Below are 21,938 nucleotides of genomic sequence, written 5' to 3'. Positions count from 1 at the left end.
ACATGATTGTTCTAGAAACTGGATTTCTAGTGGAACTAATTATATATTCTTATAGTGGAGCGTTGACGCGTAGGAGTGCGAAGGATGGTGGGAGTGCGATTCGTCAGATTCCGAGTTTCTGCACAAGCACGGCGGGTTTGACCTTAATGAATCTACGTGAATGTACAATAAAGTATCGCCGACAAGCCTTACATAACCGCCGACACCTCCGCCGCCATTTACACAGCAGAACATCTCTTTACACTTCAGCTGGGCTGATTCACGGGGTGTAGACTGTGGGCGCGAAGCCGCATTTAAAGCTTGACGCGTCCATGAGGGCTGCGAGCAGTGTGCGAAATACCCAGTAGCAATTTGTGGGTGGGGGGTGGGGGGGGGGGGTACTGAATCAGATTTGTCCAAAGGGCAATTAAGTCCACAAAAAGGAGTGAAGATAGACTGTCACAGTGGGATTAGGGTGGACCCAAATGCACGACTCAGGAGACAATAATGCTGATAAAGATCCTTTACTGAGAGCGTTGTCAGGAAAGGAACAGACAGAATAATCAAACACACTGTGGAACGCTCGAGGGCTCGGTCGGAAAACACAAGACAATCTGGCAGAGGACAAGTGGAAGTGAGGGAACCTGAGTAGACAGGGACTAACGAGGGAATGGGCAACAGGTGAGACAGGCATGAGGACCAGGTGAAGGTAATGAGGGACTAACGAGGTGATCAGAGGCAGGTGAAGGGAGTTGGACTGACGTGATGGGAAGCAGGATCTGGAATGACATGCTAGTTAGTGAGACAGGATGAAAACAACTAATAGAAGAAGGAAGGTGTGGAGCTAAACTGTTACACAGACGGAACATTTTCTCTATTTTTGTGACATTTGCAAGCGCTAAATAATTGTCAGATGGTTTTGGAGAGTGTCAATCGAGAAGTCTGAAGTAACGTTCACCCCCTTTTTGTTTTATCCGGTCCTTCTGACTCGCCGAGGCGGAGACGGAAGAGAGAGATTTATTTATTTAGACACGAGGTTGACATTTCGTCTGCTTCCAGTGTTTGCATTGACGACCTCACCTCGAATGTTATAGAAAGATGTGTTTTCCTCTCCGCGGTGATCGGTAATCCTAAAAAAAAAAGCGGTGAAAAGCCTCGATGAGTCGAGGCAAGAATATTAGAATATCTCGAGTAATTGAGAAAGTAATTGAAATGTGAATTTTGTGGGGAGAGGTATCCATTCAATCTTTAAACTAAAATCTCAGATGCTTTTCACCGATCGCACATCACTTTGAACATTTAACTCGAGAGCACTATTAACGTCCCTAAAAGAACACGTGAACATCTTTCCTCATCTCGTCTCCGTACCGACGTTCAAACACATCTTTAAAGGCTGACACATCGGTTGGACGTTACTTTGTTTTCCTTCGTTCCACAACTGCTCCTCTATTTATCAGTGCAGCTGTTCCTGCAGGCTGTTTTCTCTCTCTCTCTCTCTCTCTCTCTCTCTCTCTCTCTCTCTCTCTCAATATGTATCTGTACATCACAAGGTGTTTATAAAATGCAGATGCTCTTTGTTTCTGATAACTCCGGTCCTTTAATAGCTTTTCTGACTTTATACCTCTCTTCTCTTTTTCTCTCCGGCGCTCTCGTTCTCTCATTCTTTCGCTCTCCATCTTCAAACCCAGGAGTGTCACACTTATTTTAGTTCATGAGCCGCATGCAGTCCAATTTCATCTCGAGTGGGCCGCAGCAGTAAATGATTTCACGATCAACTATAAATGAAAACAACCTCCAAAATAGTTTTTTCCTCTCTTTTATTGCCAAGAAGTAGAAGAACATTCTGAAAAAGTTCACGAATAATGAAAAATGAATTCACAGAAGAGATGATGACTGAGTCTCTCTGATCTCTCGACTGTAAACAGGCGGCTTTGTTTCCTCCTTTCGTGCCACCTGTTCTGTAGCTTTATCTCACTCTAATTGTAATATTTAAATATCTTGTTATTTTAGTCTCTCACGCTGCAGGATACAACTACTAATGTTTTTCTGCACAAATTAGTGGAGGTCAAATACACGTTTGTTGCTGAAATCCTCTCAGGCACACACACACACACACACACACATAGGAAATGGGTGTGATGCTGCATTGTACAATCGACACACACACACACACATGCATATACACACAAACACGTGTTTCCTCCTCTCTTTATGTTTGTTCAGGATTACAAAGAAAAATCTGATTGACACTATTACATGTTCAATATCGCACCTAGTGTCCTTCACCTGCGGTTGCTAGGCAACGGCTGCAATCAGACTAAAGATGGAACAGCAATAGCAATGGTGTGCATCTCCAGTGTGTGTGTGTGTGTGTGTGTGTGCAGCCCAGTCCCTGCTCTGACATATCTTTGTGGGTGCATTGTATTTTTTGGAGGGGGTGTTTCATAACTGCCGTCTCGGCCGGAGCCGGCTCTCGCCTGAAGGACCCGAACTGGAGACATTTCTGCTTGCTTTACAAAGATCATCCAACACACATGCGCACACACACACACACACACACATGCAGGCATACTCTCATCATGTGCTTGTTCAAATTGAGATCTACTCTCTGCGTTTAATTGCCTTTTATTGTCAATTATTCAAAATGAGTGTCCTCCTCCTCCTCCTCCTCCTCCTCCTACTTTTCTTCTTCGTTCTTCTCCTCCTGCTCTGAAAGATTTATCAAGCCATTTACTAAACATCTCTCTTTCAGAAGCGCACAAGGCTGCAATCCAACTGTCTCCCCTCCCTCCCTCCCTCCCTCCCTCCATGTTTTCATGTCTCCTTCCCACGGTGAGAGGAGCAGGAATAGAGAACTCAAATGTCAGCCCGCTATCATTATTTTCTTATTATTTGTCGAGGCCGATCTGGTCTCTGTGTTTTTAGAGATACCTTCTTGACCTCCCTTTGCTCCCGCTTCTCTCTCTTCTTGTTTTCCTCTCCCTCCATTCATTTATGTGTATCCCTACAAGGCTCGACACAAGCTTCTCTCCCAGTTTCCTTCAGCAACAGTCTTTAAAATCATATTTTTAAATTCTCCCCTCTCTCGCCTCTTCCCTTCTCCTCTGCCGTCTCTTTTCTTCTCCACTCGGTCGCCTCACCCACTTTCTCTCCCTCCTCCTGATCTCACTACAAGCGTATTCTCCTCTCCCTCGTGTGTTTGTCTGTTTGCGTTTATCCGTGGACATGTGCAGATAACGGCCGAGTCACAGGCCCACCAGAGGAGCCGGGAAGCTTTACGCTGTTGCGTAACAGATCTCCTCTTGACTTGGAAGTGTGTCATTACTTTGGATAAGGGTTCCTTTTTCGGTCACTGCCTAAAAGGACCCCCCCCCCCCCCCCCCCAAACACACCCTCCTCTCGACCTCCCTTGATAGCACTAATGCTGAAATGGAGGGACGGAGGAGGAGAAAAGGATGGTGTGTAGATAAAGGGCAAAACAATTGAGAGGAAATGGAAGCGATGGAGAAGGGCAATGAAGAAGGACAGGGGGGGTAAAAGTCCGACAACCAGGAGGTGCAACATTTCGAGGGTCAGAGGGGGGGGGGGGACCATCAGGAGGGAGTCGTGCTAAAACATGCACAGAGAGAGAGAATAAACGCATGTGTTCTCCTCCTGAGATCACGGCGAGGAATCGTCTCAATGCAACGTTTGTTACGCTGGCGCTGAAGTATACGCACGAAAACACTCAGTTTTGTTCATTGACATTACCCAATAAAGATTATTCAAACAGGATGGCCGCGTACTAATTGTGGACTGAAAAGGATCCGACAGAAACAGGAAGAGGAAAAAACGGATTGAAGATCGAGCCCCAGGTGTAAAGTCTGTCTGGTTGAAGGTACATTAATGTAAAACAGACCTTTTGTCTGATAGATGAGGCCACAGCTCGGTGATTACATCCATTCACGCTCCACATCGTTGTGTGTGTGTGTGTGTGTGTGTGTGTGTTTGTGTTTGTGTTTGTAAAAAAGAGCTTATTTATGTGTCAGGCAAAACCATGTTGAAATCCATCAAAGATTCTCTTCATTTTGTGAGGGCAGATGGGAGCATTGTGTGTGTGTGTGTGTGTGTGTGTGTGTGTCTGTCTGTCCGTGGTGCAAAGGGCTTTGATTGAAATGTCCCCATGAGCTCTGCTCTCAAAGCTTCAACCAGAATCCAGGTTACTGCAGGAAACATCCTGCTTAGTTTGAGATGGAAACCCCAAAATGTTCCATGTTAATAAAGAATAAAAATAATCTTTATGAAACAGATAATCATATGAATTGTTTGTGTACATTATATAATTTTAGACATCATAGACATTTCATGTCAAAATGTTCGAAATAAGATATTTTATTCGATTATTATTATTATTACTATTGCATTTGTCGCCATTTCTTTTGTCATGTTTTATGTCATTTTTTGTGACAGTGACGTCATCCTCTCTAATTTCCGAATTGATTTTTAATTTGAGCCCATACATTTATTCCAGGCTCAAATCATTCAACACAATAATCTACAAAATTATTTTTCTATTTCTCTTCCTCTTTCAATAATGTTGTCAGACAATAATAATAACATCTGAGCCGGAACATATTGTTATGAAATTCACAGTTGTGCACATGCATGCTGTGCTTAGCCTGTGTTTACGTCGTCCGGTGCAACAAGAACAAATAGATTTGTTCGGCCGGCTGTGATGCAGATTTTTAGTTCGTCAAACGAAAAAGAAGCGAAAGAAAAAGGAGATTTGAAGTTTTTTTTCATGCTCCGTCCTCCACGGAAAACTGAAAACCCCCAACGTGACCACACGTTGTTTTCCAACTTTATAACCTGGTTATTACTTCCAAAAAAAGCTAGTAATTACATTATTTTGTCTCTGGACCAGCGATCTTATCTTGGCATCAACGGTCGTTTTCATCTGCAACGGAAAGATAGGATCGGCTGAGATCTCTGACGGCTTGGACCACTCGGGCCGTCTAGACGCTAAATCCTCGAGACGAATGTCGGCGATAAAAATAAGCTGAAATAAGATCATTCTGGTTTTCTTTTTCTTCTTTCTTCAAAGACTTCAAGAACTCACCGTCACTTCTCATATTAGGCAGCGGCAGAACAATAAAAATAAATGTTCTAGAGTTACTCACACACACACACACAAGGTTGCGGTCACTGCGGTGCTGATTGTGATGACCCTGAAGCTCAGGGGTCAGGAACCTTTTTTGAACTGGGAGAGCCATAAAAGCCAAATATTTCCAAATATATTTCATTGAGAGCCAAATAGTATTTTTAACGTGACATGCTGTTGGTTAGAGACGATCAATAACAGACGGCTGTTTAATAAAAGAACAAAGACGTGCTCTTTAAAAAAAGGGACCATAAATTACTTCTGCTGTAATCTGGCGCGATAGAGAAAACGACAGGGTGGCGGGCGGAGATTGTCTGGTAGCCATATGCCGTCACCGGAAGAGCCATATATGGCTCGCGAGCCATAGGCTCCCGACCCCTGCTGTAGCTTATCGATCAGAATCACACTTCATCTATTGATTCCAAACCGCGGTGCAGAATCCACACGCTGTGCAGGAAGCGACCAACAAAGCCGCTCAGTTATAACAGCTTTTGATTGGATGGCTCGAACCAAAATACGATCAGTGGGCACGCACAGAAAATATCTGCACGAGCTCCCGCCCACAGACACACACACACGCACACACACACTTCTAGTCTTGGTTATCAATGAATCACTCTGGTTTGCTCACGACTTCCTCGAAGTGTTAGTGAGGTCTTCTTCTTCTTCTTCCTCGTCTTCTTCCTCGTCTACTTCTTCTTTGCCTCCTTCTTCTTCGCCTTCTTCTTCTTCTTTGCCTCCTTCTTCTTCGCCTTCTTCTTCTTCGTCTTCTTCTTCACGCAGACTCTCGGCACGCTCGTCTGTGCTCAGTGTCTGCATCCAGAGCTGGTAAATCTGCACGGTCACTAGTTTTCATGAGTTAAATGAAGGGTTGTAAATCATCGTTTTCATATCTTTTTTCTACGTCGTCCCGACATCAATCGATGGATCAAATGCTCTGACAAAAGATAGAAACATTCCCGCGTCTGTGGCCGTCGTCCAATAACCTCATTCGACCTGGAATGACTCGACGAGCTACCTGCGTGTTCTCGTCGTGCGTCACCAAAGTCTTTCGCGAGCTACTAGCTCAACAGTTGTGAGGGCTAAAAATAGCCACGCGTGTTGCTTATGTTTATATTGATCATTATGGGGGCGTGGCTTTGGAGGGAGACCTGAAGGGGGACGGGGTTGTCAGTGTTGCTGACTTGGCATCTTTTCTTGCTGGATTCAGCACTGTGGCAGCGGGGTGTGGTTGGGGTCCGCTGTGGAGGTGTGTGGGGGAGTGGCTTGGGGACAGGTGCCGGGAATATACTTTATTTCAGCAGACTGTGCCTCTGCTCTGCCGAACCCTCGCTCCATCGCCCCTCCAGCTTATATAACTGAGGGACAATGAACCGGATCCCTCACATCTGGGGCCAATTAGGCCGATTCCCGGCACCTGTCCCCGAGCCACTCCCCCACACACCTCCACAGCTGACCCCAACCACACCCCGCTGCCACACGTGCCTTTTGGAGCTGCCTAATTAATACCAGACCTGGCAACACATTTGCTGGTGGTTGGATCATTTTCAAAATCCAGCAAACTCTCCCTGGTTTCTCATTATTTAACAACCCGGGTCACTCGCCAAATATTTCACGTCAAGTTCAGCATCGGAGAGCTTTGTGAACTTTCTGTTTTCCTCGCTAACTTCCTTGCTAACTTTTGATCATATTTTCAGATTCTCTCAGCAAAGTTATTTCGAAAGGATTTATATTCACCGCAGTTGATTTGGCGGGAAACAAAGCATGTCTTTTGACCCCTTTAACCTGTCACTCGCGCTGATATCCTCATCGGAGGTTTCCGAAATAAGAATCCAAAATGAAGCTCTGATCAGCACAACTCATCCCTCAGCTTTCCGAAAGCTCGTTCCTCACGGTAAACGTACTGAGACACTTTGCACTCTGAATAAACTCATGTATTTGTACTTGGTTTAAAAGAGTAATTTACCATTAAAATAATAGGAACAATACCAGTGTCTCCAGACCTCAAGACATTCTCATAGCAGATATTCTCATAACAACTAATATTATCAAGGCGTTATGCTCACGTTGGCTCGCTGTCATAACTTACAGACGCACTGAACAGAGCCATGGTGACCGGTATTAGTGCCACTGGTGCTGACGAAAGTAAATCGGTGTTGTGAAAGAAGTCTTTTTACATATACTGTATACACTACCATTCAAAAGTTTGGGGTCACTTAGAAATGTCTTTATTTTATCAAAGAAAAGCACTGTTTTTTCAATAAAGATAACATTAATCAAAAATACACACTATACATTGTTAATGTGGTAAATGACTATTCAAGGTGGAAGTGTCTGGTTTCTAATGAAATATCTCCATAGGTGTATAGAGGCCCATTTCCATCAACGATCACTCCAGTGTTCTAATGGTACATTGTGTTTGCTAATCGCCTTAGAAGACTAATATCTGATTAGAAAACCCTTGTGCAATTATGTTAGCACAGCTGAAAACAGTTATGCTGGTGATATAAGCTATACAACTGGCCTTCCTTTGAGCTTGAAGTTTGAAGAACAAAATTAATACTTCAAATATTAATCATTATTTCTAACCTTGTCAATGTCTTGACTATATTTTCTATTCAATTTTCAATTCATTTGATAAATAAAAGTGAGTTTTTATGGAAGACACGAAATTGTCTCGATGACCCCAAACTTTTGAACGGTAGTGTATATATTTAATTCTATAAGGAAATACATTAATAAATCATTGTCCTAGTTCATAAAAATCCACAGTGATACTCAGCGACCCGTCCTCTGCTGTGGATTACCAGCAGCGCAGTAATCTATTGTGCTAATCTTCTGCAAATGTACTGAGGGAATATTAGCCAGATCATGGGGATCAGATTGGGACTGGATTCATGCAACTGCCAGGTGTGTGTGTAGGTGTGTGTGTGTGTGTTGTTATGCACAAGGTTAACAAGTTGTATGAAGGTTTTGGTCAATGGATGGAAACATTGAGCACAGTATAGAGATTGATGAATGTACGGATGTGTACGGGAGGGTGTTGTTGTCCATTGATTTTCATTTTATGTTCCATCGGGCTTTTCGGTGTGCAGCTGTTGGAGGACAGAGGGTGTTTTTTTTTACAGTACGTGCATCCTCACATTAAAGTGGTGGCCTAAATGCAAAAGTTGTTTATTACAAATCTATGAAGGATAAATGAAGAAAGTACGAGTATTTGGACTAAAAAGTGTTTTTTAAGACATCGTAAAACGTCCTAATGGCTCCCTGATTAGTTTAGCAAAGTGATGTCTCTTTCTGAGATCATTTGTATTTTAGGGTATACAACTTTATTTAGTATTTCTCCAAAGTAAAACGAGTTTATTTACTGTCATTGCAATGTTGCGATAACCACTGAGGGAAAGAGGGTATCGGTAGAAAAATGCACTTTAAAATGTAACGTGTCTTTTTTAAATTTTTACTCATGCCTTTTATTTTCAGTACAATATTCAATGTATTTTTTTTTACCCTACAAATAATTAGTTTCCGAAAGCAGCAGAGAGAAAGTACATTTCAATATCAAGTTATATTGTTATTGCAATGTTCAACAACCTCAAAGCATACAGGACTGTCTCAGAAAATTAGAATATTGTGATGAAGTTCTTTATTTTCTGCAATGCAATTAAAAAAACAAAAATGTCATGCATTCTGGATTCATTACAAATCAACTGAAATATTGCAAGCCTTTTATTCTTTTAATATTGCTGATTATGGCTTACAGCTTAAGAAAACTCAAATATCCTATCTCTAAATATTAGAATATCATGAAAAAGTATACTAGTAGGGTATTAAACAAATCACTTGAATTGTCTAATTAACTCGAAACACCTGCAAGGGTTTCCTGAGCCTTGACAAACACTCAGCTGTTATAAATCTTTTTTTTAACTTGGTCTGAGGAAATATTAAAATTTTATGAGATAGGATTTTAGAGTTTTCTTAAGCTGTAAGCCATAATCAGCAATATTAAAAGAATAAAAGGCTTGCAATATTTCAGTTGATTTGTAATGAATCCAGAATGCATGACATTTTTGTTTTTTTAATTTCATTACAGAAAATAAAGAACTTCATCACAATATTCTAATTTTCTGAGACAGTCCTGTATGTTCCTTGTATTGCAGCCCTAGGGTTTCATATGTTTTGGATTTGTTGGCAAATAATTCTTCTACATATGCAATATTTGCTTTGTGGACTTCGTTCTCTGTCAACCCAGAACAAATCCACACGTCTGCCATGTTTCTACAGCAGCCCAGAAGGGACAAACCCAACAGCTGTTGTGTTTTAACGTTACTTAACCTCAGTTCTCCAGCTCCCCTTCAGGTTCACGAGCCCCTGATGTAAGACAACTTCCTCCACCATATTTATCCCAGAATGATATTCTGTGCCCCCTGACACACGTGACCCAGTCGGGCTTTAGAGGCTAACCGAGCGAAGAGCGAGCAGCTGTGAACACAATGACCTATTGTTATCTGTTCTACTTCTGCTCCCCGTGTCCCCACTTGTTGCGTCTCCATCTTCTATTCACCTCTCATCTATTCTTTTATTCAATGTGCACTGCATAACAACAACAGAAAAGAACATATTTTTCTGTGTGCCAATTATCAAACCATTTTCTCTGCTTTGCGCTCTAGAACATCCTTTTTATTTCGTCTCGTCTGACCTTTTATTCCCTCCAGCCTTTTGCTCCCATTTCTCTTTAGCATCTCTCCATCTGTGCTGCGATATTTTTATTTATTTATTTATTTCCCGCGGCAGTGACGGAGAGAATGATCACATCTGAGAGAGAGAGAGAGATTTAAATGGACGTGGCCATAGTTTTCCTGGATGTCATCGTGTGTCAAAGTGGCCACGAATATAAACCTACACTACCGTACAAAAGTTTGGGGTCACCCAGACAATTTCGTGTCTTCCATGAAAAATCACACTTTTATTTATCAAATGAATTGAAAATGTAGTCAAGACATTGACAAGGTTAGAAATAATGATTACTATTTGAAGTATTAATTTTGTTCTTCAAACTTCAAGCTCAAAGGAAGGCCAGTTGTATAGCTTATATCACCAGCATAACTGTTTTCAGCTGTGCTAACATAATTGCACGGGTTTTCTAATCAGACATTAGTCTTCTAAGGCGATTAGCAAACACAATGTACCATTAGAACACTGGAGTGATAGTTGATGGAAATGGGCCTCTATACACCAATGGAGATATTTCATTAGAAACCAGACGTTTCCACCTAGAATAGTCATTTACCACATTAACAATGTATAGTGTGTATTTTTGATTAATGTTATCTTTATGGAAAAAACAGTGCTTTTCTTTGAAAAATAAAGACATTTCTAAGTGACCCCAAACTTTTGAACAGTAGTGTACATATGCACTGGATTAACCAAGACGGCCAACATCGACATCCTCTAAATGTCCACGGCGCCCCGAAGCGCCGGCGCCAGAGTACGGGGTCGGATCCGTGGAAATCTGTGCGCATTTGTGAATCTGTTTGTTTGCATTTGTGAGTCTCTCTGTGTGCATTTGCGATTTATTGAGACTGATCCGACCGCAAACCAGAGAGACGGACACGCGAGCGGCCGCCGCTCTGTCCACCTAAATACCCGCTGACCTGCTTTCTCTAAGCCCGGCTGTCCGGCCTCCTCGCTGACCAACTTAATACCGAATATTTGGTGTTTGTTGGGAGGGAATGTGTGGACAAAGACAAACAAGCACAACGGTCCTTTGATGGCGACTCGGTGTCCAATCTGTGTGCTGGGAGGTGTGGGAATATTGGAATTGGAAATCAATACGTGGTTGTGTAGCGGACAGAAAGAAGCGATAATTTTCACCTCCCTCCCAACCCCTCTTTCTCGGGGGATTCGTGCAAGTTAATCATTTCTTTGGCCAAAAGATACCGTGAACATTTTTGAGTCTTCAGTGTCCGGATTTGAACTCACCTGCGGGTGTAAAAATATTCTCAACACAAGATGTCGCTTTCAAAATCTTTAATGCACATCTCTTCCTCTGCAGATGATTTCTAACCTCAAACAGCAGCTTAACATCCCTCTTTTTTTTCTTCTTTTTCTAAAAGTGACGCACTCATGGGGAAATAAACTAAATGACTCCTGTTGTAATGTAACGCTCGGGGGCGGATGTGGCTCAGTCAGAGGATCTGCGGTTTCGATCCACGGCTCCGCGAGTCCATGCCGATGTGTCCTCGGGAGACACACTTAACCCGGGGTTAACCCCGGATGAATGGTGGTAGCCCCTCCCATCAGTGTGTGATTGGGTGAAGGATGACGTGCAGTGTTACGGCGCTTTGAGTGGCCGGAAGACGAGAAAAGCATCCTACAAGTACATTTCCACTCTGGGATTAGAGTCAATTGATGGTGTAATTTAAAGTATCTGTACGTTATTATTTTCGGAATAAAGTCCCTTTAGGGTCCCACGAGAGGCACTCACAAGAACACATGTACACAAGTTAAAGACAGACTTCTCAGGAAGAACGTATGTTAAATCTACATCCACAAACAACATATACATATATATAATATATATATATATATACATAAACATACAGTATATATAATATGTGTTTATATATATGTATATATATATATATATTATACATACATATATATGTGTATATTAAATATACATATATATATATAATATAAATATATATACATATATATGTATGTATGTGTATATATATATATATATATTATACATACATATATATATATATTTGCGCTACAGATAGTCTTTTCAAGACTTTCATCTTGAGATATTTTTTAGAAAATAATCGAATAATGTTCCCATGCAACGGCGCTGGTCCCATGATGCATTTCAGGGGCCAACATTTAAAGCCTGACGTGTCGCTCCCTCGTGACCAGCTCAACACTGGACCTCACGCTACGTTCATGGGAACCACTGAACACACTGCAGGACAGACCGGAGCTGGGTTATTCATTATTCATGTTCCGGGGGGGGGGGGGGCAACCGATCAGCTGTGAGCGACACGAGGTCGTCACGTGAGTCTGAGCGCGTTGAACCGTCAAACGTACAAATATTATTTAGTAAGTAATTAAATGTTCATTTTATAACTACTGGCCATCTCACGTCTTGAAGGGAAGCAGCTTTGTGGTGCACAGTCACACACTGTGTGTGTGTGTGTGTGTGTGTGAAAAACAACAGTGCTTAAGATAGGGTGGGATTCAAAATTCAGTCTGACACCAGTCACTTTACCGATAACGGTGGCTTGTTATGCCCCCCGCTCATTTGTTTATTTGAAAGAGTCCAGGGAACCATTAGCTAATTCAGAAGCTGTGTGTGTGTGTCTAATTTCCAACACCAGTCCCTTCGATGGGCATTGAGACTTTAAGAAATATCAATAATTAAATCGATGCGTATTATAAACAGCCATCCATGACGACTCACACACACACACACACACACACACACAGACACACACACAGACGGGTTTAACACATCCCCAGGGTTTCCTTCAGGGAATATTAGATTTTTGAAGATTATTTTTCAAAACGAAAATGTGTAACGCAAGAACACAAATCTCGTTAAGACAATGCGCTCCTGCTCGTTAAGGTGAATGAACTGCTCTTATTCTGAGTTCATTTGCTTTAAAGCTTTCTTTGACAGCTTTTTACTCTGTTTTTGTAGAATATTTCACAGGCATCGGATTTAAAGCCTCCCACCACATAGTGACTCTCTCTCTCACTCTCTCTCTCTCCCTCTCTCTCGCTCTCTCTCTCGCCCTCTCGAATATGCTCCAAATATAGCGTCCGCGCCTACATCGTTCAATCCATTTATTGGTCTAAAAAAAAAGACAAAAGTCATTCATGTACACCACTTGCCTCTGTCTACATTATACATGAAACTGTTGTTTTTCCACGTTTGTCCCTCTGAAATATTCCTGAATACTGTATATTTATATATAAATAATATGATTCTGACAAAGGACAAATACAAATATGTTGTCGGAATAAAGAAATATATTTCATCCAACTTTCGGGTGATCTTGTTTGAACTGTACACGCTAAAGGAGGCGTTTGCCTGTGACTGTTTTTGACTTCTCGGCCATCTGTCTTTGTCTCTTCCCAGGATCCCTTCATGCAGAAGGTTGGCGGAGGAAGGAAGAAGACGGTGTCCTTCAGTAGCATGGCCTCTGAGAAGAAGGTAGATTAGCGGCAGAGATTTACACCGATGAGCAAATAATTCCCAAAATGCGATGCAAATATATCAGGAAGTTGGGGTTTCGATTGTCTCTCTCTCCAGGTGAGCAGCGCCGCCGACTGCTTGGCGTTCATGCAGGGCGGCTGCGAGCTGAAGAAGATCCGGCCCAACTCCAGGGTTTACTGCCGCTTCTTCACGCTGGACGGCGACCTCAGCTGCCTGCGCTGGGAGCCGTCCAAGAAGGACGTCGAGCGGGCTCGGCTGGACGTCTCCAGCATCCGAGAGGTTCGCACCGGGAAGAGCACCGAGACGTTCCGCCACAACGGCCCTCTCGCCGAGCACCTGGCCGAGGAAGCGGCCTTCTCGGTCATCCACGGGGACGATTACCAGGTACGTCGCATCCTCGACGGTAATCGTCTCGCCTCACGGTGCTCCCGAAGTAACGTCCTCATCCGTCCCTCCTCGCAGTCTCTGGACTTGGTCGCGTTGTCGGCCGATGTGGCCAACATCTGGGTGACGGGCCTTCGCTACCTGTTGGCCCACCCCTCGGTCATCGGGGGTGCCGGCGGAGGAGTCGGGGGGCTGGGCGAAGGAGGAGGCCTGGCGGGGGACGGCAGCCCGGGGGGGAGGATGAGGAGCGAGTGGCTGGCGGCGGAGTTCGCCCAGGTGGACGAAGACGGCTACGGCATCGTGAAGGAGGACGTGGCCGTCGCCACCATCTGCAAGCTGTGCCCCGGGATCAAGGAGGCGAAGGTGAAGAAGAGGGTCACGCGTTATCCCACACCTCCACGCATATGCGCCATGAGACCGGTGGTCGGTTCTGCTTTTATCGGTCCGGATAGCTGAAGTGCAGTCAACTTTTCTGGATTGAATTAGAAGAATATTGGGACTCACGGGTCAAACTGCCGTGAATGAGTAGTTATCAATCAGTTACACAGCAAGAACATGTGTGTAATCAAACAATAAACTAGAATGGGTACTCGGTAGAGCGCATACCTTCGCATATCACAAGATTGGGCATTGAATTATGAACATTTTGGCATTGGATATAAATTGACCGCGCTATGGTAAAAAGAAGATGTTGACCTTTTCATGACCTTGACCTTTGACCTTTGACCCGATCTATCCCAAAATCTAATCAAATGGTCCCCGGATAATAACCAATCATCCCACCAAATTTCATGCGATTCGGTTTAATACTTTTTTACTTATGCGAATAACACTCATACAAATAAATAAATACACGGCGATCAAAACATTACCTTCCGCATTTTCAATGCGAAGGTTAAAATGCGCCATAGAAAATGTATTTCACGTCATTTTAAAATACATAATAGTTCTGACATTACAGTCGTTTATTGGTTTGCCGACATGTCTCCAAAAGTATTTCTGTATCTGTTCTTTAAGCGAATTAAAAAAACGAAATACGTTAAGCCTGTGGGCAGTGCATGGTACGTGTGTGTACATCATGTAAAGATAAAAAGGGGGAGAAATCGGCAAATATATTGATTTATGTTCTTTACCTAAAAATATTGCAATGCAAATATAAGACGTACATCTGTGAGTTTAACACTGAGCTGTAACAAACAGAGATAATTTGACTAAATTCAGTCAACATCTATTGTTTAGACTCAGATGTGCAACATACATTTATTGGAAATGAATTATAAATAAGCTGCATTGAGTCAGACAGAGGTACCTCTCCCTATGATGAACCGATAGAGAGAAGAGGCGAAAGAAGGAGAGGACAGAGAAGTGATTATTAATATAAATGCGTTGTCTAATGGGTCGTTTCATTTAATATCCTCATTGAAACAAGATAACTAAAGTGTAATTAAGCTTCGGGTGAATGGGTGAGGCAGAAAGTTGGCCGACTAATTAACTCGTAAACCCTTTTCTCCTCCTCCTCCTCCTCCTCCTCCTCCTCCTCCACAGGTGCGTCTGCGTTTCAAGGAGATCCAGCGCAGCAAGGAGAAGCTCACCTCCCACGTGACCCGCGAGGAGTTCCACGAGGCCTTCTGCGAGCTGTGCACCCGGCCGGACGTCTACTTCCTGTTGGTGCAGCTGTCGAAGGACCGGGAGTGCCTGGACCCTCAGGACCTCCGCCTCTTCTTGGAGACGGAGCAGGGCTTGTCTCTGGTGACCACGGAGAGCTGCTGGGAGCTCCTGCGGCGCTGGGAGCCCTCGGCCCAGGGCAAGGAGAGGGGGCTGCTGGGTCTGGACGGGTTCGCCCGCTACCTGCAGTCTCCGGAGTGCCAGCTGCTCGACCCGGAGCACCTGGGGGTTTGTCAGGACATGAACATGCCTCTGGCCCACTACTACATCAGGTCCGTTTCCCAATCGGAGCTCGTACAGTTAAAAAAAAACTTCAAAACGCAGCTGACTACCTCTGAATTAATTTACTCTAAGTACACTAAGATGGCGCCGTGCCAACGGCTGCCTGTCGCAGTAGCTGCCCATATGCTTTTTATTTTATTGTCTTTTTTTCCACTTTTCCTCTCTTTTTCTTTTCCTTTTCTTTCCCTGTTTTTTATATTTTATATTTTATTCTCGTGTGTTTAGTTTATTGTTGATGCTACTGTGATGACAAATGTCCCCTTGGGGATTAATAAAGTATATATCTATCTATCTATTTATCTATCTTTCTACTCAGCGGTGCCAGATGGTTCTGTTTACGTGCTGTGCTCGGCATGCCGTCAAAACAAACCTTTGAGGAAAAATATGCACATATTGTATGGAGGACGTAAAATGTCTTAAGTAGAAATAAAGAAATAAAGAAATAAGCGTCTTCGTGTATTTAGAAAAGCGCTATATAAGTTTGGAGTTTGAATTATTAAATAAATGCATGACTAAATACAGGAATAAATAAATAAATATAGGAATAAACAAATAAATACAGGATTAAATAAGTAAATGCTTAAATAAAAGTATAAATAAACAAATAAATACAGGAATAAATAAATAAATGCTTAAAGAAATGTATAAAGAAATAAATACAGGATTAAATAAGTAAATGCTTAAATAAATGTATAAGTAAACAAATAAATACAGGAATAAATAAGTAAATGCTTAAAGAAATGTATAAATAAACAAATAAATACAGGATTAAATAAGTAAATGCTTAAATAAATGTATAAGTAAACAAATAAATACAGGAATAAATAAGTAAATGCTTATATAAATGTATAAATACATAAATAAATACAGGACAAATACAAGACATTTTAAGTCCTCCGTAATATTGTGCCAGTATTTAATTATATATACATTCTAGGTATTTTTAAGAGATTGTGAACGACGACACTGCCGATCAACATGTGGACAATGTTGAAATGGGCCTTTTAAATGTTGTTAGACAGGTAATCATCTGTGATTGTTTATATGGTGTCAGTATATTTTTGTCCAAAATGTCACAAGATATTTTCAGAAGTCACTGCATGTCGTTCATACTGTAAAAGTCCATCTCGTCCCTCAGCACCTCGTACCGCTCCTACCTGCTGGACGACCAGCTCCACGGCAGAGCGGACCTCGGGGGCTTGATCAAGGCCCTGCAGTTCGGCTGCCGATGCATGGAGCTGGGAGTGACCGACGGCCCGGAGGGGGAGCCTCTCCTCGGCGTCGACTATGGCCCGGATAACGCCCGTCACAACCACCACCACCACCACCACCACCATCACGCGCCCATCACTCTCCGCTCCGCTCTGGAGGTGGTCAACGAGTACGCCTTCCTGACCTCTCCGTACCCGCTCCTGGTGTACCTGTGCCAGCGCTGTTCCCCCGGCCAGCAGCGCACCATGGCTCAGCACTTGAAGAAAGTGTTCGGCTCCCGTCTTTACACGCCGGAGGCCGTGCCCGTCGGCCTGGGGGGGCGGGCCACGGCCTTGCCCTCCCCCGAGCAACTGAAGGGACGCATCCTGATCGTGGGGAAGAAGCTCCCTCCGGAGCAGGACGGCTCCGACGGGGAGGTGTCCGAGGAGGATGAGGAGATTGGAGGAGGGGGGCCCCTGGCGGGACGGCGAATGACCATCCCCGGCGAGGAGGAACTGGGCGTGGTCTTGGTGGTGCCTCCGCCTTCTCAGCCCAGGAAGCTGCGCCTCCACAAGGAGCTGTCGGACCTGGTGGCAATCGCTCGCACGGGCAGCCGCAGCTTCTACGCCCAGAGGGCCGGTCACCGCCAGTCCCAGCCCAGCAGCCCCTCCTCCCCCTGCACGCCGCCGCCTTCCGAGTCGCCTCATTGGACGCTGTGCTCCCTGGGCGAGGGCGAGGGCGGCCGCCTCACCGCGGAGAGCCCGGAGGACCTCGTGATGTTCACCAAGCGCACCCTGACTCGGGTGCGACCCAGCTCAGTGCGTCTCGACTCCAGTAACCCCAACCCACAAGGGTACTGGAAGGGAGGCGTCCAGCTCGTGGCCTTGAACCAGCAGACGCCCGGCGCCATGCTGGACCTTCACAGGGGTCGCTTCTCTCAGAACGGAGGGTGCGGTTACGTCCTCCGACCGGCCGTGATGAGGGACGAGGTGTCGTATTTCAGCGCTCACACGCAGGGCCGCGTGCCAGGAGTGCCAGCGCAAACCCTACGGATCAAGGTGACGACGTTACGGCGACGTTCTCGTTTTCTGTGACGTTCAGTTCCTTTTTTTTTTCTTCTCACATTTGAGTGTGAGTATTCCCTCAAATGTTCTTTGTTTGTTTCTTGTTTCTTGTTTGTGTTCTACTGTGCAGGTGATCAGTGCCCACAACCTGCCCAAGCCTCAGGGATCAGGGGCAAAGGGAGAGGTCATTGACCCGTACGTGGTGCTGGAGCTGCACGGCGTACCGGCCGACTGCGCCGAGCAGCGGACACGCACCGCCGCTCAGAACCAGGACGACCCGCTGTTTGATGAGACCTTTGAGTTTCGGGTAAGGCCTGCGGCGGCACCGACACGCCGGCCTGAGTTTGTGGACGGCACAACCCATGCTGGACTGTTTGTTTGTCTGCGAGTTTGATTTTGATTTTCACTGAATCAGTCATTTTTTTACATTTTGAAACGCGTCAAATGCTCACGCTCGTTGTTGTTGTCGGTTTGTAACTACTCCAAATAACCAAATGTATGTATAGAAATTTAAAAAAAGGGAGTTTTCCTCTTTTAACTTATATTTGAGGTGTTAACATGCACACAATAACGTCCATACAGCAAATTCTGGGGAAAGCAAGAGCCACGTTGAAGCCATTTACGTAACAGCATGACAGCCCTTCATAATAATCCTGTTTACAGGAGCAAAAATATCATTTTAATTTTCTAATGGAAATTTTCTAATTTTGTTATTCTTTAACCCTCCTGTTACCTTTAGGGTCAATTTGACCCCATTCAATGTTTAGTGTCGGTGTTCTTTCGGGTCAATTTGACCCCAGGCTGTTTTTCACTGTGTCAAACATATAAGAAATATCAACTTTTTTATATATTTAAAGTGCTATTTAGGTAGTCAACAAACAAACATAAAGTACCTCACACTTAAACTTGGAAAACAATATTAATTCTAATAATTTTCTGGAGGTTTTAATTGCTGGGGTCAAATTGACCCCATGGGTAAAATATGTCAGTAAATATAAAGGTAACAGGAGGGTTAAACATTGAATGGGGTCAAATTGACCCTAAGGTAACAGGAGGGTTAAAAACAAATAATAATAATCAATGTCCCAGGATGCACTGAAAAAGAAACACAAAAGTTGGCGGTGTCTGTGAAGTGTTTTGCGGATGGCGTTTCATCCATTCATCCTACCCAGGACAGACTTCTGCTGCTTTTATTGCATAACATTTCATTTTAAATGTGCATTTCAAAGTGGACTAGATTAAAGATGTTGAGGAAAGCGAAAGAAGAGAATGTCAACAGCATAAAAGAGGCTGATGTGATGTTTGGCCAGGGTTATGTCTGTGTCCTCGTCTGCAGTCGTAAACATGTTTGCCGCTCATACAAAGACATTTTCCCCTGGGGATGAATAAAGTCTATCTAATCTCATCTTTTCACCTGGACGGAAATAGAAACCTGAGTACTTAATTGAAGGGGGGGTCACGACCATCACGATTTTAATTAGGTGCTTCCATGAATCCACTTATGTCTGCATTGAATTCATTTCAGGAGACAGGATTTTATGGCGGCTGTTGCTGATTTGGCTTTTTTTAACCTGAATCAGACGACAACGACAAGCTGCCACAACTGATAGAGGCCGCAAACGAGTTGTGTAATACCCGTAATTCCAAAAGGGCATAAAACGGCCGTAAAGTGGAATCTGAATACACATTTGAAGCTCCAATGGATCATATGTGACGTCACCCTCAGACCCTAAACTGCCCCGGTGTCAAAGCGACGCCTGTTACCTTGTTGCCCACTTGGGTGTTATTAACGATAAAGGGTAAATAAAAAGGTTTTTAGCCCCAAATAGTCTCATTCGGCTGAATTAATTAATTGCCAAAGTCTTAAAACCCTTCAGCAGCCTCAGGTGTCTCAAAATGTGCATTATCTCTACTGACCACCAGGGATGGACTACTTTGGTTGTATATTAATCTATGAGCAAATGAGTTGGGATTTAATCACTTAGTAAACATTGTACTCACTCCCTGAACACACACACACACACACACACACATACAGTGACAGGAGCTATCACCCTAAGCCACTGTCTCAGCTGTCTGCACTCATAAAACACAGATTATGTGTGTGTGATATGGGCGTGACAGCGTATCAAAAAATGTGATGATGTGCATCAGGGTTCTGAAAATTGGATCATAATGGATGAACTAATTCTTAGGAGTCACCTGAATAGAGTCAATTAAAGGCGAACCCACCAATTTTACACATCCGTTTGTTTGCATATGTGAAAACCATATATATGAGACCATAAACTCGTGTTTACAATGTTCACTGGGGTAATTATTCAAGTGAGAAGAAGAGCCATTTTCTCATAGACTTCTATACAACCAAAGGAGTCGCCCCCTGCTGGCCATTAGAGAAAGCATGCAAGTTTAAGGCACATTGGCTTCACATTTCAGAATCTGAGGTTTGCAGTCTGGACCAAACTAGTGGCAGACATGTTGCATTGTGGGTAATGTAGGCGCAATGCTTTGACAAGGAAAAGAATAATATGTGAAATGCAAAGGCTGATGAAGGTTCTGCTGCATTAATCTTACACATTTATCTTTACACTGTCCATGATTGATGGTTCAATTAAGTTTGATCTAATTACTTTTCCAATAGATGTTGATAGTAAAATAATCACTGAAGAGCAAGTGCAAAAGAAATCAAATCTGGGCACATTAGGTAGTTAAACTGAGTAAAATAATCAAAAAAAAAGACTGATAATGTTACAGGAGTGCAATGATAAATTGTCAGAGTACTTTTCTAAATGTCAGACGGTGCACTTAAATTACAATACATTAACATTTTAAACTGTCACTGTGCTCGACTGCTGCCTGTTAACAAACTCATTTTATTTATAGAGTCTGGATTCATTGAGAGAGTCTGGATTCATTGAGAGAGAGTCTGGATTCATTGAGAGAGAGAGTCTGGATTCATTGAGAGAGAGAGTCTGGATTCATTGAGAGAGAGTCTGGTTTCATTGAGAGAGAGTCTGGATTCATTGAGAGAGAGAGTCTGGATTCATTGAGAGAGAGTCTGAGTTCATTGAGAGAGAGAGTCTGGATTCATTGAGAGAGAGAGTCTGGTTTCATTGAGAGAGTCTGGATTCATTGAGAGACTCTGAATTCATTGAGAGAGAGAGTCTGAGTTCATTGAGAGAGAGAGTCTGGATTCATTGAGAGAGAGAGTCTGGTTTCATTGAGAGAGAGTCTGGATTCATTGAGAGAGAGTCTGAGTTCATTGAGAGAGAGAGTCTGGATTCATTGAGAGAGAGAGTCTGGATTCATTGAGAGAGAGAGTCTGGATTCATTGAGAGAGAGTCTGAGTTCATTGAGAGAGAGAGTCTGGATTCATTGAGAGAGAGAGTCTGGATTCATTGAGAGAGAGTCTGGTTTCATTGAGAGAGAGTCTGGATTCATTGAGAGAGTCTGAGTTCATTGAGAGAGAGTCTGGATTCATTGAGAGAGAGTCTGGTTTCATTGAGAGCATTGAGAGAGAGTCTGGATTCATTGAGAAGAGAGAGTCTGGATTCATTGAGAGAGAGAGTCTGGATTCATTGAGAGAGAGTCTGAGTTCATTGAGAGAGAGTCTGGTTTCATTGAGAGAGTCTGGATTCATTGAGAGACTCTGAATTCATTGAGAGAGAGAGTCTGAGTTCATTGAGAGAGAGAGTCTGGGTTCATTGAGAGAGAGTCTGGGTTCAATGAAATGGTCTGGATCATTGTTCAGAGCCTTGTTTCCGTCTTTTCAGAGAAACTATTGCTTCTAAATTGATTGTCACAGAGATGTTCTGCTCAGCCGAGGGCTTGTTGTAGAAAGATTGAGAATTGGATTTAAGTCATTGTTTGTGTGGATCTTCAGTTTCTCTCCCCACCACACAGCCCTCACTCACAGCTTATGGGAGTACAGCGACACACACACACACACACACACACACAGGGATGTATACTTTTTGATCGTGCAGCCTCGGGGGGCCGCCAGCCCTCATTC

General features: G+C 43.5%; 1 protein-coding gene across 1 annotated transcript in view; it reads left to right on the top strand.

Moving 5' to 3' along the window:
• Positions 1 to 21,938, top strand: part of plcl1 (phospholipase C like 1) — a 66,198-nt gene that overhangs the window by 30,687 nt on the left and 13,573 nt on the right. The window contains exons 2-7 of the mRNA XM_056436020.1: positions 13,263 to 13,337; positions 13,437 to 13,724; positions 13,803 to 14,087; positions 15,270 to 15,661; positions 16,810 to 17,920; positions 18,057 to 18,233. Of these exons, the coding sequence (XP_056291995.1) occupies positions 13,263 to 13,337; positions 13,437 to 13,724; positions 13,803 to 14,087; positions 15,270 to 15,661; positions 16,810 to 17,920; positions 18,057 to 18,233 (2,328 nt within the window). The remainder of the gene's footprint in view (positions 1 to 13,262; positions 13,338 to 13,436; positions 13,725 to 13,802; positions 14,088 to 15,269; positions 15,662 to 16,809; positions 17,921 to 18,056; positions 18,234 to 21,938) is intronic.

The sequence above is a fragment of the Pseudoliparis swirei genome, chromosome 2, assembly GCF_029220125.1.
Source record: "Pseudoliparis swirei isolate HS2019 ecotype Mariana Trench chromosome 2, NWPU_hadal_v1, whole genome shotgun sequence".
Classification (NCBI taxonomy): domain Eukaryota; kingdom Metazoa; phylum Chordata; class Actinopteri; order Perciformes; family Liparidae; genus Pseudoliparis; species Pseudoliparis swirei.
This window is presented reverse-complemented; position numbering and strand designations above follow the sequence as displayed.